The sequence below is a fragment of the Xyrauchen texanus genome, chromosome 45 (genome assembly GCF_025860055.1).
Source record: "Xyrauchen texanus isolate HMW12.3.18 chromosome 45, RBS_HiC_50CHRs, whole genome shotgun sequence".
Taxonomy (NCBI): domain Eukaryota; kingdom Metazoa; phylum Chordata; class Actinopteri; order Cypriniformes; family Catostomidae; genus Xyrauchen; species Xyrauchen texanus.
The window spans coordinates 10,021,065-10,037,436 of record NC_068320.1 but is presented as its reverse complement, the minus strand read 5'-3'; the positions used below and the strand labels follow the sequence as shown (position 1 = coordinate 10,037,436).

General features: G+C 37.3%; 1 protein-coding gene across 3 annotated transcripts in view; it reads left to right on the top strand.

Moving 5' to 3' along the window:
- LOC127637683 (synaptotagmin-1-like) overlaps window positions 1–16,372 on the top strand; it is a 278,056-nt gene that overhangs the window by 222,939 nt on the left and 38,745 nt on the right. For all 3 annotated transcript variants that reach the window (XM_052118892.1, XM_052118890.1, XM_052118891.1), the window contains one exon: window positions 16,136–16,308. In XM_052118892.1, the coding sequence (XP_051974852.1) occupies window positions 16,136–16,308 (173 nt within the window). The remainder of the gene's footprint in view (window positions 1–16,135; window positions 16,309–16,372) is intronic.

The following is a 16,372-nucleotide window of genomic DNA, read 5'->3' as shown; positions in this document are numbered from 1 at the left end:
TGACTTTAGTTTCTGTGAACTTGTTTACATTGAGATGATTTGGTCAACACTGAAGTTAGTTGGAGGTATACAGTTTGATATAGATATATACAATACAGGAATAAAACTTTCAAACTTTAACTAAATTAATAATTACAAATGTAGAATTTCTGCATTGTAGGGATGTACTGGCAGATTTCACATATAATATTGATGTTTGAATGGCTGTTTTACTTACTGGAATGAGAATATTTTCAATTAATTCAGTAGGCACACTGGAATGTTTGGGCATAGCAACATGGTGGTGCATTGGCTTCAATGTTATGACATCATCAGCAACCCAGTTCTATAATATAGATCAGTGGTTTAACCACAAATAGAACTCAGCCTAAATGTGAAATTGCTTAGTCATTCACTATTCCATATACAGTCATTGCCACAAAATGCACTAGGGAACAGTGAGCGATTGATAAATCTCAATTGAAAATCTCTATGAGATGGTCAATAACATGCAGCAGCCACAAAAAGATCAAATATTTTGGTAACACTTTACAATAAGGATCCATTTGTTTTTTTTTTTGTTTTTTTATCCCCTTTTTCCCAATTGTATACCCTCCTCCCAATTTGGAATGCCCACTTCCCACTACTTAGTAAGTCCTCGTGGTGGTGCGGTTACTCACCTCAATCTGGGTGGCAGAGAACAAGTCTCAGTTGCCTCCGCTTCTGAGACAATAAATTCATGCATCTTATCATGTGGCTCGTTGTGCATGACACTGCAGAGACTCACAGCATGTGGAGGCTCATGCTACTCTCGGTGATCCATGCACAACTTACCCCATTGAGAGCAAAAACCCCTAATCGTGAACACAAGGAGGTTACCCCATGTGACTCTACCCTCCCTAGCAACCGGGCCAGTTTGGTTGCTTAGGAGACCTGGATGGGATCATTCAGCACGCCCTGGATTTCGACTACAAGGGTGGTAGTCAGCGTAAATACTCGAGGTTTCATGTGTTAACGTTAGTTAGCAACATTAGTTAGAATTATCTATGAACAATACTTATTAACCATTAATTCATCTTAGTTCAACATATAGTAATACATTTTTTTTAATCCAAAGTTGTATTTGTCAACATTAGTTGCACTATTAACTAACAATGAACAATTGTATTTTTATTAACTGTTATTTAACATTAACAAAGATTAATAAATTATGTAAAAAATGTATTGTTTATTGTTTATTCATGATACCTGATGCATTAACTAATGTTAACAAATGGAACCTTATTGTAAAGTGTTACCAATATTTTTATTTTGTGCAGTGTGTGACATAAGTAGTCATGCTAGAAAAAGCGGCTAAATGAGCTTGAAATAGCCACGTTCACCCGTTTATGCAGCCACCTTTCTCCAATTAAAAATACAGAACCTGCGGCTACCGAGGAACCATATGAAACCGTCTTTCGTAACTTTATAATGACATGACTATGGCAACATTTGTGAAAAATGAAATGATGTGCTTCATTACATGTTTAGCTGCAGTTTCCAAGTGAATTGTCCAGCAAAAAGCGAGTGAAATGGTGTCATAATCATATAAGGTGAATAATAGTCAGGTTTTAATGAATAAAACGTACCTCTCTTACCTAAAACTTTAACCTAAAACTAACCATTAGTGTTCTAAAAAATCAAATGAGTGGTGAACAAAACAGACATCCTTACCCTAAACCAACCCCTTAACCTAACTGATAGTTTTGTAAAATGAAATATGATATGAAACGCAAATTCTTTGAAGGAACCACGTCATCTCGTATCACTTCTATGACACTTTCGTGTGTCAGCTTGCATACTTGACTGGCCTCCAACACCATGTGAGCTACCGTGGAAGATAATCAAATAGGTATAAGAGTGTAAATGTAGGTGGTTCTGTATTATAAGCATTAAAATATATAGTTTTTCAAATTATGCGTTATAGTAAAGGTCTTCTGATGTCATAACATATTAGTATGTGAGTAATAGAGCAAAAAATACATGTGTATAAAGTCATAATCAGCCATTGTAGTCATGATTTGTGTAAAAGTGAATAAAAAGCAAAGATGTTGTAGCACTTCTCGTGTTAATGGCACGGTCCTGTCACTCTGTCAGCTTGGGTTTTTGTCTGACAGGACCATGGCATCATCGTCCCATGTTCTGTCTAGTGTTTCATTATCTGTCTTTGTATGAGCGCACGGTTTCGGTTGAATACGCCCTGCCGTAAGCATGGTGTCTAGATCCTGACTTCCTGTCTGGTTCAGTTCCGGTCTGTGTCGGGATCCGGACACTCACGCTCCATGTTCTGTGTCTGTCTGTCTTGACCAAGGACACATGTTGTGCTTGCTTTGCACTGTAGTTGAGGCAATCAATTTGTTTTTCGATTTCAAGTGATCCATTGAAAATTCTCTTGGCTCAAAAATCTATCAGTTGTTTATCAGTATGTTTGGTCCCTGGGAACCCATAACCTTGATGTTGTGTGCTCTATTAGTTAAGCTACAGAAACACCAAAACAAGACAAGTTGCTAGGTCTCCATGTTTGTGAAGTATGGTGTGTGTTAGAGTTGTTCACTGGGTTTGTGTTGTTTGCCAATGTGTAAAAATTCTCAGTTGTGGTTTGTAACAGGAGGCGAACTGGAGAAGGTTGCCAACCACAACCACAGCCAACAGTCTGACAGATGGAGCAGCTAGCCCTCCCATTCTGCTGACCTTTGACCTGATCCCATCTCCCTCACTTCCCCTCTCCCTTCTGCCCCAAAAACCCTCCCGGAGGAGATCTGAAGGTTACCAGGCCCGCCAACTCAGCTCCCTTAAAATTCAATTATGTAAACAAACAAAAATAAAGTCCCAGCCCTCTCCTTCTGCCTACTTCCTAAGACTTCTAGCTCCAGCGTTGGAAGAGAAATAATCTATTTTAAAACAGGTTAAAACTGCATTAGAGTAGTAAACAAACATTATGAGAAAAGATGAAAAAAGGCAAATATTTCTCACTAAACCCATTATCCTGACAAATGGGATAACCAACATCCAATTAGCAGTCAGCAGATGGGAAAGAAGGACAAATGGGACTGAAAATAAGGGTGTGGGTTTGTTGTGTTGTTCCTCAAAGCTGTCTTCTTTGATATTTTGAGCCCCATTATCATTATTATCTGCCTTTTGTCTAAGTCTCATCGGTGGTGTCACTCACCATCTGAATGCTTCGTACATCACAGACCGAACAACGTCACCGGCTGTAATAACAAAAGATATGATCTGATCTGAATGCTGGTGAGGATATGAGATGGTGGATATTAATCTGCTTGCAATATCACACAAACTGTTATCACAGTCTGCTTTCTTTTTCAATCCAAATATCAGTTTGTTGATTTGTTTGGAAGAGACATCCAGTTTCGAAAAATAACTAACTAATAGGATTGAGACGCTACTAACTTGACAAAATGTTTAAGTTGTGTGAAAGTAGTTCAGCTGTTTTCAAAATAGTGTAGCGGAAACACTTTATTTTACGTGTCCACAATAATGCACAAACATTGAATATGTACAATTTGCACTTTAGAACAGGGTATCAAGTTGTTTTTAATCAAAGATTTTAGTAATTTATTAGTAATAGAGATCTGCTCAATTACTGTTTTATTATATATAAATGTATATGTTTTATATCAAATTGTTTTATTAGTTGGAGGACACGACTACCACATTATTTGAAATGCCCATCCTTAATTAGTAGAGCTGTTATTTAAAACGTTTAACAGTTAAATTTTTTTAAATTGCGATTAACGCATTTACCATTAACAAAGCATAAACCAGCATAAACACTGGTTGGAAGGGCAGAATCTTTGGCCCGGAGTCGTTACGTTGACAGACACACCACAAGCACACACAGCGATGGGAAGGGATCTCTTAACGCTATGTGTATGTAAAAAATAAGCCCATATTGGACTTGTGACAGAAAGCAAGTACTTTGCAGCCTCTGTATTTAATTACCACAGATGCACGTGTCTTAACTATCACGAAAACACAGAATGAGATGTTGTGAGCAGCCCTTTTCGTGTGGAGAGCCACGGTTGATGCTGACATTAGCTGTGTCTTGTTTCGAAGGCTGCGTTCAAGGTAGGATGTGTCCTTTGAAGGCCACAATATACCGAGCATCCTCCTTTAAACAAGTCTCAAGACGGCCTTCGTAGGATGAATGGAAACGGAACGTAACATGGTTGCTATAACAGCACGCCACTCTTTAACTAGCGTGAGCACGTCGAGTGAGAAGTCAAGTCAAACCACTTGACTTGACTTGAGTGATAAGGTAACAAATTCCCTTTGGATGTGAATGTATGAGGTACATTAGATATATATATAGTTATAAAGATGTAAAGAGAAAAGAAAATAGATTTTACAGGTGCACTTTTAGTCTAAAACTTGAACTATTTTAATTATATATTAATATAATTATTCATATTATGTACTCTGCACCCATCCACTGAGGTACTTGGGAATTAACATTCCTTGCGTTTGAACATCATATTTATGTGCAAATTGGCTTTATTTATTTTTTTGACATTTCCATTGAAGCAAAGAATTGTGGGTTGTGAGAATTCACAAAGGATACACCTCTTGCATCCTCCGAATTCCCATGAAAGAAAGAAGGTCTCATTCGAAGGCTGCATTCGGAGAGTCTTACTCGCTTTTCTGAAATGAGACCGCCTCGATGAAGTATGCGGCCAACAAACTCCTCTGGAGGACGCAGATTTCCAAATGAGACGCAGCCATTGACTCCATGCTGGGTGAATAATAATGTGGAGGATTAGAGTTTAAGAGATGTAGTTCCCATTGTAGTGAATATGCAACCCATGGGGGACTAGTTATTTCAATTAGTCATCCTCCCACTTAGACTTTGTGAAATGTTTAATGTTACCTGAATTGGTGATATTTTAGTGCATTTCTATCTTTATACTGTGGAAGACTTTGTTTGGAAAATGTAAATTAAGCATTATATTGTTGCATATTATTTTGCTTTCTTACCTAAAATGGAAATAAATGTATTTTGACAAGAACATAATTATACTGTATACAGCAGAGTCAAATTTCAGAACTTTCAAAATCAGAAATGAATCATGATTAACTATGAACAATTATTTTAATCGACTGTCAGCACTACTAATTCACCTTAATTACTGGCTTAATTTTGTTTAGTAAACTTGATTTACTGTTTAATGTATCTCTGAAATAAAGCAATAATTACATTCTATACAAAAATAAGACATTTAATGAGGTCTTAATTATGGCTAAAATAGCCTTAATTGCATTTAGTTAATTATTAATTACTGCATTATTCATGCTTAGTGAATTATTGTGGACCCTTAAAATAAAGTGATACCTAGTGTAGCTTTTTCAATAACGAGATAATTTTTTGGGACAAACGATGTTACTATTTTTGTTACAGAACATTTTACAAGCACCTTTACAGCACGAACTGAATCAAAAATCAGATGTGATTCTTTTAGGTGAATCTGTACTTGTAATCTAAATCGGTTCCTTCAGACAGTTAATTTCAATTAAAAATGATTCACAGATTCATTTGATTCCTGGTGTAGATTTTACACATTATTTCTAGTTGGGATATACAGATTGTGGGTATTATGTTTTTTACAATAATTAAAAAAAAAATTTATTATTAAGTTAAATGCTGCTGTTTATCACTGTGTTTTCGACTTAATTGTATGAATTACGATGTTTTCTACTCTAGTTAAACTGTTGATATTCCAAAAAAGCTGTTCAAGATTCTCATAAATAAAGATTTCTCATTGTTTTGATGCCTCAAAAGTACTATTAATAAATCAATAAATACAATACAAAACAATACAATTATATCTTCAGATGCAGTTTCCAAGTAGCTTCCCAACACTGTGAATGTTAACCAGTATGGAACAATTCAGTTGTCACAACGTTACTGTCACGGACGCCGGTGAAGGCGCCTCCTCAACCGGCCACCGGAGATCTAATTCACCCGAGTTCTAACCACACTTCCCATAACCCCAAATACCTGGCTCGATTGCACGCAGCTGTTTCCCATTATCGCCACGCTATTTAAATCACGCGTGTCTGTGCTTTCACTGCGAAGTCTTGTTTGTTTCGGCTGCATTACTGAGCGTTTAATTATCAACCTGCTACTTGATCTCCTGTGTTCTTACCCTGCCTGTCTACGACCACGATTACCTACCGCCAGCCCTTGTCACTTACGCCAGTCTACCCGTCTTCGATATCTGCTGCCTGCCCCGATCCTCTGCCTGCCTGACTACGAGCTCTATTGCCTCTACACTCCAGTCTGCCCCATATCTGAGCCTTGCCTGTTTATTGACCTGAACCCAGCCCTTAAATAAAAGACTGCTCATGGATCCCAATCAACCTGAGTCTGTGTCACAGTTACGAGCACTAGCAGTAGCTGTCCATCTCTTTCTTTTGATATATTAAAGTTTCAAACTTTCCTACATGCATATTGAAATTACCACTCACTTAAAACTGGACGATAACGAAACAAAATCCCTTTAAGTAATTTTCCTTAATGCAGACAGTATCTTTGCAAGGGTTGTCTTTCTCTCATGTTGTAAAACATGCTCTAGTACCAGGGTTAATTGACCAACAGCATGCTGTCACAACACATTAGTTTGGGTTGCCAGTGTGTGGTGTATTACACCGATGGATCATCGTACCCTCCGCCTGGCCCGTACGCTCACTACTGCTCTAATCACGCCTCGCTCTCAGTCAAATCACACCTGTTAAGAAATCACGTTTTTCATTTTGTTTGGAAGTATGGTAACAAGTGTGTGTGTGGGTAACTAGGCCCCACTGCAAGACCCCTGGGGATACATCATGTAACCGTTAGCTTCATGTTAGCAAGGTACACAACCTCGCCAGCCAGAGATGCTCATATTACATTAAGAACAGATAAATAATGAGAATATGAGCTGAGCTGCCCAAAGTGAATCTCAGCATGGTGTCAAAATTTTGTTGACTAGTTTACTCGAATCATTGTGTTCCATGTAAATGAGAGATTAATTTGTTTTATATTTATTTCTTCATTAATTATATTGCTTGTAGCTTTGTAGAAATTAGTCATGGTACCACTTGTTATAACTGTTTTAATTATTTATTTGCAGATGAAACAAATCGTACCTCCCCAGTACCTTTAGTTTATACTCGATACAGCTGGGGTCTAAACGTCTGAGACTATATTGAACACTTTATCCGGAAATTAAAAAATGGTTTTGGGTTTCATTTATTGTATTTACGTGTTCAGAACTTGTTTAGTGCTCAAAACAATCAAGACAAACAAGCTAATTAATGCGATTATCTAATCAGCCAATTGTGTGGCAGCAGTGTAATGTATAAAGTCAGCTGATAAGGGTCAGGAGCCTCAGTTTTTGTTCACATCAACCATCAGAATGGGGACAATTTAGATTTCAGTGATTTCAACCGTGGCATGATTGTTGGTGCCAGATGTGCAGGTTTGAGTATTTCTGTAACTGCTGATCTTCTGGGATTTTCACACACAACAGTCTCAAGAGTGTAAAGAGCATGTCGAACATTGATGCGGATGGGCTACAGCAGCAGAAGACCCCTCCGGGTACCACTACTGTCAGTTTAGAACAGGAAACAGATGCTTTCTGTTCTTGGCTGATAGAAGTTGAACCCAACATCCGCTTCAAGTTTCGACGTGTTGTGCATTCTGAGATGCTATTCTGCTCACTACAATTGTACAGAGTTGTTATCTGAGTTACCATAGACTTTCTGTCAGCTCGAAGCAGTCTGGTAACTGAACTTTTGACCGGATTTTAGCAGTGAATGCACTTAGCTGCATAGGAAAGTTATTGGATGCTCCCTTGCTCCCTATTTAGTAAACGACTTCATCTCCAGCATGCTATCTGTCTGCACTGGTCTCATAACAGTTTGAGATGCACCTTTTTTTCATCCTAACTCCATATAAAGCCTCTGAAAGCACAGTTTTTCGGCTTTTGGATGAACCCATTGATTCTCAATGTGAAAATGCACAGTAAATATAGAAATGCATTTACTAATGTTAATGAATAGAACCATATTGTACAGAGATAACAAAATAAATGATAACAAAACTTATATTATAATGAAGCAAAATTATCTGCAGGTGTGTTAATGTTGAACTTTTTTCAATATAACTAGAATGTTTTTTCCGCATTTTAGGGAATAATGTCCCAAAATTCAAGTATGTGTACATCGTGTTTATCAGCGCACTAACAAGAAAAAATGTATGTATTTTTTAAAGTGGCATATCAAGCCAAACTAGAGATGCTGCTCTTTACACCCAAACTGGTTTCAACAAAAATAAGAGGTTTCTTACCAGAGGCTTTTTTGTCGGCTCTGCGCCCGTTGAAGCGCTTCATGGAAATTTACATCATGCTGTTGTGTCATAGTTGTGAGTTTAACCATTAAATGAATAAATAAATAAAATATAATAAAATTAACATTTTTGTAAATGACAGTGTTGGGTTAGTTACTCAAAATACTTTAAGTAATCCACTACAAATTACCTAACCTTAACCCTAGCCTAACCCTTCCCTAAACATTATAATCAGATTACTTTTAAATTTATGTTTTTAATACAAATGATCAGATTAATTACAAAATGTACAATTTGCACTACCTTTTTTACTTAAAATGAATTACAATTACTCATTACTTTGTAATCAGATTACACCCAACACTGACTATGCAGACAATAGTGTTTGTAATGAGAAAAGAAAATGATTCACTGTGATTTCAGAATTTTGGACCCCATTGTACTTGAATAAGAAAATATGATTTTTTAATTAAGAACTTATCACACTCAAAATATTAAATGTCAAATATTAAAGTCGTGGGATTTTGGCATATGCAGAAAAAAACAAGGACAACCATAGTGATTTCAGTGTGAACATTTATGTTTGAAACGTGTCATAATGTTACCATAGTACTAATTTGGTGAGAAAACCCATCTATTGCAGCCCTGCACTGTAAGCCAATGATACGGTTCTTTTGTAAATCTAAGACGCCAATCTCAGAGTCACTATTCTCTCTATGCCCTGGCATGGCTTCTAAAAGCTGATTGGTAAGATTTTTGTCTGAGCCAAGTGTTATGCTGTATTTCTTTGTCACAGAAGAGGTGGAGAGCGAACAAGTGTGCTCAAGATCACATTTACACACTCGATTGAATGAGGTCGAACCAGTAGCAAGAATCCAGTAGCTAGATGGCACAGTTTACTCATTGGCATCCTTGAGCAATTGTATCATTGTTCTAGTTTGTGTCTGGATACACAAAACCATGCACCACAGCCTTGCTGGATTTGGAATATGCTCATCTCTGATTGGCTGTGCAGGCGGATCCAACTACGCAACCTCATTTTGCACTCCCAGCTGAGAGTTTGTGCATGCATGTACATGTTGAAATAAGAGATAACTACTTGAAGTTAAAGAGCACATGCTTGCTGTGCACTCCCAAAGGACAATAGACACTTACGCAATAGAGTTAATTGGAAAATGTTTCTCTTTCTTTCTAGGTTTTAGATTTTTTTAATTAAGAAACACAAAAGTGCCTTTCAAAATGGAACATTTGCTTGATGAAGAAGATAAGCTCTTGGGTTTATTGCATTGGACTGCGCAACCACAGAATTTCTTGCTTCTATTAGTGCACAGCCAATGCAATTTCACTCCTTTGCAACTACACCTTGTATTGGAAGTATTTGCTTTTTTCAAACATGATGAAAGTAATCCAATTGCAACCGCAGACTGCATGATTAAAAAGACAGCTAATATACTCATCACACAAGTCCATTTTCTTTAACTCAAGCTGTGTTGTTGTATTCAACATAATTCTTTTTCTCTAAGCTTTCATTAAAAAAGTGTCAGAATTGCTCAGCGTCTACAGCGGCACAAAATGGTTCTTATCAACCTTTACAGGCCTTAAATATGAGCTTGCCACTAGTGAGATGCCTCTATTAAATTATATTCCTCTGAGGGGAGTGATGGAGCGCTGGCTGGTCAGAGCCTAGGAAGGCTCAATGCTTTGTGAGGTTTGAGTCACGTGTGGCTGGGTTTGCTCCATTGGAAGCATAGAGATGAAAGGGACACTTTATTCCCCCAGCGGGATGGTATGCAGGTCAGAGGTGGAGAAAAAGAGAGTCTAGGCTGGAGAGAGGGTTTTAACAGCCGTGAGTCAGAGGTCTGATGCTAGGCAAGCTTCAGGAACAATTATGGCCTAAGCGAAAGCTTTCAGTGAAGACGAGGCAGCTGCCCAGTAAGAGTGGCCTTTAATATGGCTGACAGATTCGCCTCTTTGTGTAAAGGGCTGAAATCATGGGGTTTTGGGAAAAGCTTTTTGAAAGCTTGGTGAAAGCTGGTGAAACAGTAAATAAATCACAAAATGTAATGCTAAATGAGAAAAACACATTTGCATTGCTAATCAAGATCAAATTGTAAAGTCAATGTAAAACTAGGGATGCACCGATATGAACATTTTTGGCCGATCTTAACAAATAACTATTGGCCTATACCAATGCTGATACCAATATTTTGACACTTAACTTAATTTGTCATCAGATAACTGTTTTGCTCAGGAATTGTGTTATAAAAATGTACAAAGACGTACAAAATCTTTTGTTCTAAACAATATATAATTGCAGTTCAAAACAACAGAACTTAAATTTTACATGTCTGTACAATATAAAATAGAATATCACAAATTCATATAATGTACATGTTGGGCAACTCCATGAAAATGTCAACCACATCATGGAAAAATAAAAAGTTAAGTACAAAATAAAGGAACAATAACTGCATTTTAGGTTCCATAGTGGTGTAATGGATAATGAAAAATACCATCCAGACCGCCTGAGGGCGCCGCTTGCTTACACAATGCTGACTGAAGCAGTAAATGCAGCCTTTTATTTTTAAAAGCAGCCTTTTAAGATTTGTAATCGCGCAAGACCTTATTGCGATTTCCATCTGAACTCAATCAGTCGTGGACCTTAATGGATGTCTCAGAAGTCAAAGTTTGGTTTTACCTCATCGTGCATATTTAAGTGCCATTTTCACAACTGCCACATATCAACGGTTTTTCCGTTTGAGAATGTGAAAGAATAAAAGTTAAATATTACATGTTCTTTGGAGGGCCAACCCTTCTATCATTATTTATGGATTGTGCATTTTAAATCAAAGAGTTTTTACAAAGTGTGATGATTATTAATTATACTGTAAATGGTAACGTCAATTTGCCAATGGTTTTAATTTAGTCAAAGATTGGCCGATAATTATCGTCAGTCAATAATTAGGTGCATCCCTATGTAAAACGATGTTTGTTAGCCATTGTACTTCCATAATATGACATATTTCTGAATGAAACGGGACATATATTGAAAAATGTAAGATGGGACTTGATTTTTTACTTCAGGATTTGATTGGATGGTGAAAAGTGGGCATAACGGTGTAGGAACGCTGGTTTTGGACAGCCTCCCGAGGCACCATAAATTCATGTCTAATGATCTTGTTGGTTAGAATGGTGGTTAGAAATGGGGATATATGTTGGGGGGAAAAATTAGGGCATTTATAAAAAAATTACAGCTTTCACCTTCATCATACACCATATTTATTATTTAATTCAACCAGCGAACTGCAACTTTAAAAAAAAAAAAAAAAAAAAAGATGTAGTAAAGTCCGTTGAAAGTTGATGGGCTGGGAAGGCAAGAACAAAGTAAAAGAGTCTAGAACTGTCACCTCCATTACCACCCTGCCAAGTAGAGGCCATGGGCTGACGATCCCAAACTTACTTTAGACTATTACTCACAGTTTTTCCTCGTAGGAGAGTGCTTATCGATTTTGTCAACAGCCCATTGATTTTTGTCTCTCTCTCACACTCTTTTTCTCCCCATCCGCTCTACCTTTGGACCTTGCAGTGGGAAATGTGTCCTGTGCTTGCAAGTCTAACCCTCTTGGGAGAGAGAGATACTAACATGCACTTTAATGTTTCTTTACTGCCAAATAAAAAATAATGCCTTCACAGCATGATAAGAGAAACAAAAGATGTTTTAAATTGGGAACGCTTAGAAATAAAAACCTGTCAGGATATTGGACTTGCTCTAAAAGGCCAAACTGCCCTGACTGGATTTGCTTTGGAAAAAGGAGTGTATCTCACAAAAAACATTTTTCGCCCTAAATTCAAATGGGAAAATAAAAATAAAAATGCATGAAAAAATTTATGAACTGCCATATTTTCATGACAGTGAAGTACATTCCCCTCTCTTTTCTGCATTATCCTAGAGCAATTCAGACACACATCCAAACTTGGAGTGGCAAAATTGGCTTATTTTCTGGAGAGATCTGCCCGTGCAATTCCCTGTAAAGTTGACAGTTGGTTGCCAGGTGTTTGTTGCATTGTGCGCAAAAGCCATAAATACTATACTATTCTCTGAATAGAGGATTCTTCCTTCACATTTGTCTCACAATTATTCCCAACAAATGTTGGATTAGGGAGACTCTCACATCTCTAAAACTAAAGTTTTACTGTCTGTAGCATGTGCTTTGTTGACACATGCAGTTTTAGCTCTGCTATACAGAGGCATCACTCCTTCTCTTGGCAGGAGGCTGTTAATCTTGTCGAAAAGCTGAGGAACGCTGAAGCTTAATTGTCCTCCACTGACAACACTTTCCAGAGTCTTCAGCTGTATTTATAAAGTCATTTCTCTACAGGGGTGAAAATAGTGTTTTTAACCATTCAGTGTGCAGAACTGATTTGCTCACAACCCTTTTGAAAAGTCCATCAGTGCTGGTCCCAGCTTTGTTTTATGTACTCCTTATTAAATGACAGAATTCTCACAAGAGGAAGAAATCTTCAAAGACCAGTTTGAGTATTTTTTTCTGTGTATTTTGTTTCGCACCTGTCCTTGACAGTCAAAACATTTCTGAGCGTGATTGCTTTAACAATGTCACACTTCCTATTTTGAACATACGTGGTTGATTACTTTGAGTCAAGCATTGCAACATCTCTGTCTGAGTGAAGACTGTTAATCCTCTGCAACTATGCGGTTGACATGAAGGTCTCTAGTAATTGACTTAAAAAGTGTCAAATAACAGACGGAAACTTTCGTAATATTACTTGATCTGTTTCTTTTTGAGCTCATTGAGGATATTGGACCATAATGCACAGCAACCTGTCAACTGTATTGTATAATGCTTATGAACTAGGTCAAAGTTTTTAATGTAAGTCAGTACACTTGGAGGCCATTTTGGAAACTCCCTAACCAGTGGTGGCCCGTCAGAGGCGGAAAGGGATCCTGAGCCTCGTTGAAAATTTATTCAAAATTACAAGTGCTAAAATTAACAGTTGTTTGAATTAATTTACCTACTAAAATAGCAACCTAGTCTCATTGAATGGATGTTACTATAACTATACATTTATTTTATTTGCCGCTTTCTACATTTTGCTGCAGTTTCCTGATGAAATTAACACTAGAGGCACTACAGCAACTGCATGTTTTATTCACTTTAACACAAATCAAGGGTAGTATGGCTGTTTATGACTTTATAAACACTTATTTTTCACTCTGTCCCCTTACAAAAAGTGTAAACTATTTGCAAACTTGCCGCTCATTATTTTCACATGCAAATTAGCTTTTGATTCACCGCAAATGTTTGCCAGAAGTATACAGCTCTTTGCCTGTTGTGGTGAACCTCCAGCAAACCTTTGAAGCAAATTTGTCATGAACTCTCGATTTTTGTAAGGGTCACCTAAACCTAACCAATAGTGTCCAAAAAAAATATAATTAGAGGGGAACAAATCAGACATACTTACTCTTAACCAATGCCTAATATTGTGTTTTAAAAGCAAATTCGACATGAAAAGTATATTTGGTGAAGCAACTATGTCATTTTGTGTCTCTTCTATGGCACTTAACTGGTTTCGAGGATCAGTCTCCGAGTCCAAAATCCAACACTCTATCAGGTGAGCTACAGCAGAAATTAATCATATTAAAATAAGTGTTTTAATGTTGGTGGGTCTGTAATACAAGTGTTAAAATGTATCGTTTTTCAATTATGCGTTAAAATAAAAAGGTTTTGAAATCATAACATATCAGGGTGTTAGCAAAGTCATCCTAGCAAGTCAGTCCAGTGTCAGCCATATTTGTAACAGGGTCAGAAGGCTGTTGTCAGTTTAGCTCCTATCTACTTGAATGGAGAAAGACCGATATCACCAAAACAGTTGGTCAAGATTACGATCAAAGAACATATTTCAAATCAGTAGTAAAATCTGACAACACTGGTATCATAAATTGTGCTACCTTAGATTATGCTAAAACACCCAATTTTCTTGGCTTGTATAGCTAATGTGCATGTGCTTTGTCGAGCTGATTGCCAGGCGATATCTTTATCTAAAAGGTGATTGGCTCTTTTACCTGTAAGGCGGGATTTCCTTTCTACATCGGTTGACCGTTGCTGCCAGTGGATATTCCAAATTCTCCCATTCAATTTAATAGAAGTGGACCATCTCTGCAAAATAATTTCTGGTGTAAGTAATAGAGCGAAAAATAAGTGTTTATAAAGACATAAACAGCCAAAGTACCCCTAATTTGTGTGAATAAAACGTGCAGTTGTTGTAGCGCGTTCATTTCACCAGGAAACTGCAGCAAAATATAGAAAGCGGCATGTAAAACTTCAGAAACTTTTTAAAAGTTTCAAAAATATAGTTATAGTAACGTTCATTCTATGCGACTAGGTTGGTATGTTAGTTGGAAAATTTATGAAAACAACTATTCATTTTAAAACTTTGGATGTTGTAATCATTTTGGCCCCCTTGCCTTCTCCAATGGGCTGCCACTGGTTAGGGAGTTTCCAAAATGGCCACCAAGTGTGCTGACTTCCTTTATGAAAATTGAGACTTCATGGAAAATTTGCCAATTATAATTTTGTGCTTTGCAAAAACTTGCGGAAAATTACCCATTGTTGCAAACTGTTTGCTGGAGGTTCACTACTACCAGTGAAGACCTGCAAACTTCTGGCAAACATATGAGGCAAATCAAAGGCTAATTTGTATGTTAAAATATTTAGCGGCAAATTTGCAGCAAGTTTGCGGCTAGTTTATATTTTTTGTAAAGGTTACATTAAAAACACTTTCCTTGGTATTATACAAAACAGTTGACAGGTTGCTGTGCATTATGGTTCAATATCCTCAATGAGCTAAAGAAGAAAAAGAACAAGTAAAATGACGAAGGTTTCAGTCTGTTGTTTGACACTCTTTGGTCAGTTAGTAGAGAGCATCATGTCAACCGCTTGGTTGCAGAGGAATAACAATCTTATCAACCACTTACATTCAAAATAGGAACTGTTGGCATTCGCAACTTGTCATTTGATCAGAACACTCTTAAGAGACGTTTCGAGTGTGACATTGTTAAAGCAATCACTCTCAGAAATGTTTTGACTGTCAAGGACAGGTGCGAAACTAAATACACAGAAAAAAATACTCAAACTGGTCTTTGAAGATTTCTTCCTCTTGTGAGAATTCTGTCATTTAATAAGGAGTACATAAAACAAAGCTGGGACCAGCACTGATGGACTTTTCAAAAAGGTTGTGAGCAAATCAGTTCTGCACACTGAATGGTTAAAAACACTATTTTCACCCCTGTAGAGAAATGACTTTATAAATACAGCTGAAGACTCTGGAAAATGTTGTCATCGGAGGACAATTAAGCTTCAGCGTTCCTCAGCTTTTCGACAAGATTAACAGCCTCCTGCCAAGAGAAGGAGTGATGCTTCTGTATAGCAGAGCTAAAACTGCATGTGTCAACAAAGCACATGCTACAGACAGTAAAACTTTAGTTTTAGAGATGCGAGAAAATCCTTGTCCCCAAACCAAAATCTGAAAACCAGGCAGAACACCTAGCAATGGCTAGCAACAACTTAGCAATGAACTGTCTGTCTATCTAATATTCTCTCTGACTTTAAGGACTGTATAATCTTTAAACCTTTATATGCCATTTTAAACTTTCAGGCAAGGCTTTGTCAAGCCAACCCTATGTATGTATTTTGTACTTTTTTGTACTTGGTACTTTGGCATTACGTTTTCTGAATGTCTTTGTCTCCGCAGTACCATCATGGGCCATCGTCGCCATTGCATTTGTTGCTGTTGTACTAGTTGTTTCCTGCTGCTTTTGCATTTGCAAAAAGTGGATTTTCAAGAAGAAGAACAAGAAAAAGAACAAAGACAAGGGCAAGAATGCCATCAACATGAAGGATGTCAAGGACGGTATCAAAACCGAGGTAAAAACATTTTGTCACTCCTTTTGGATTAGCCTCATTCATTAGTTAACAGCAAATGCATGCC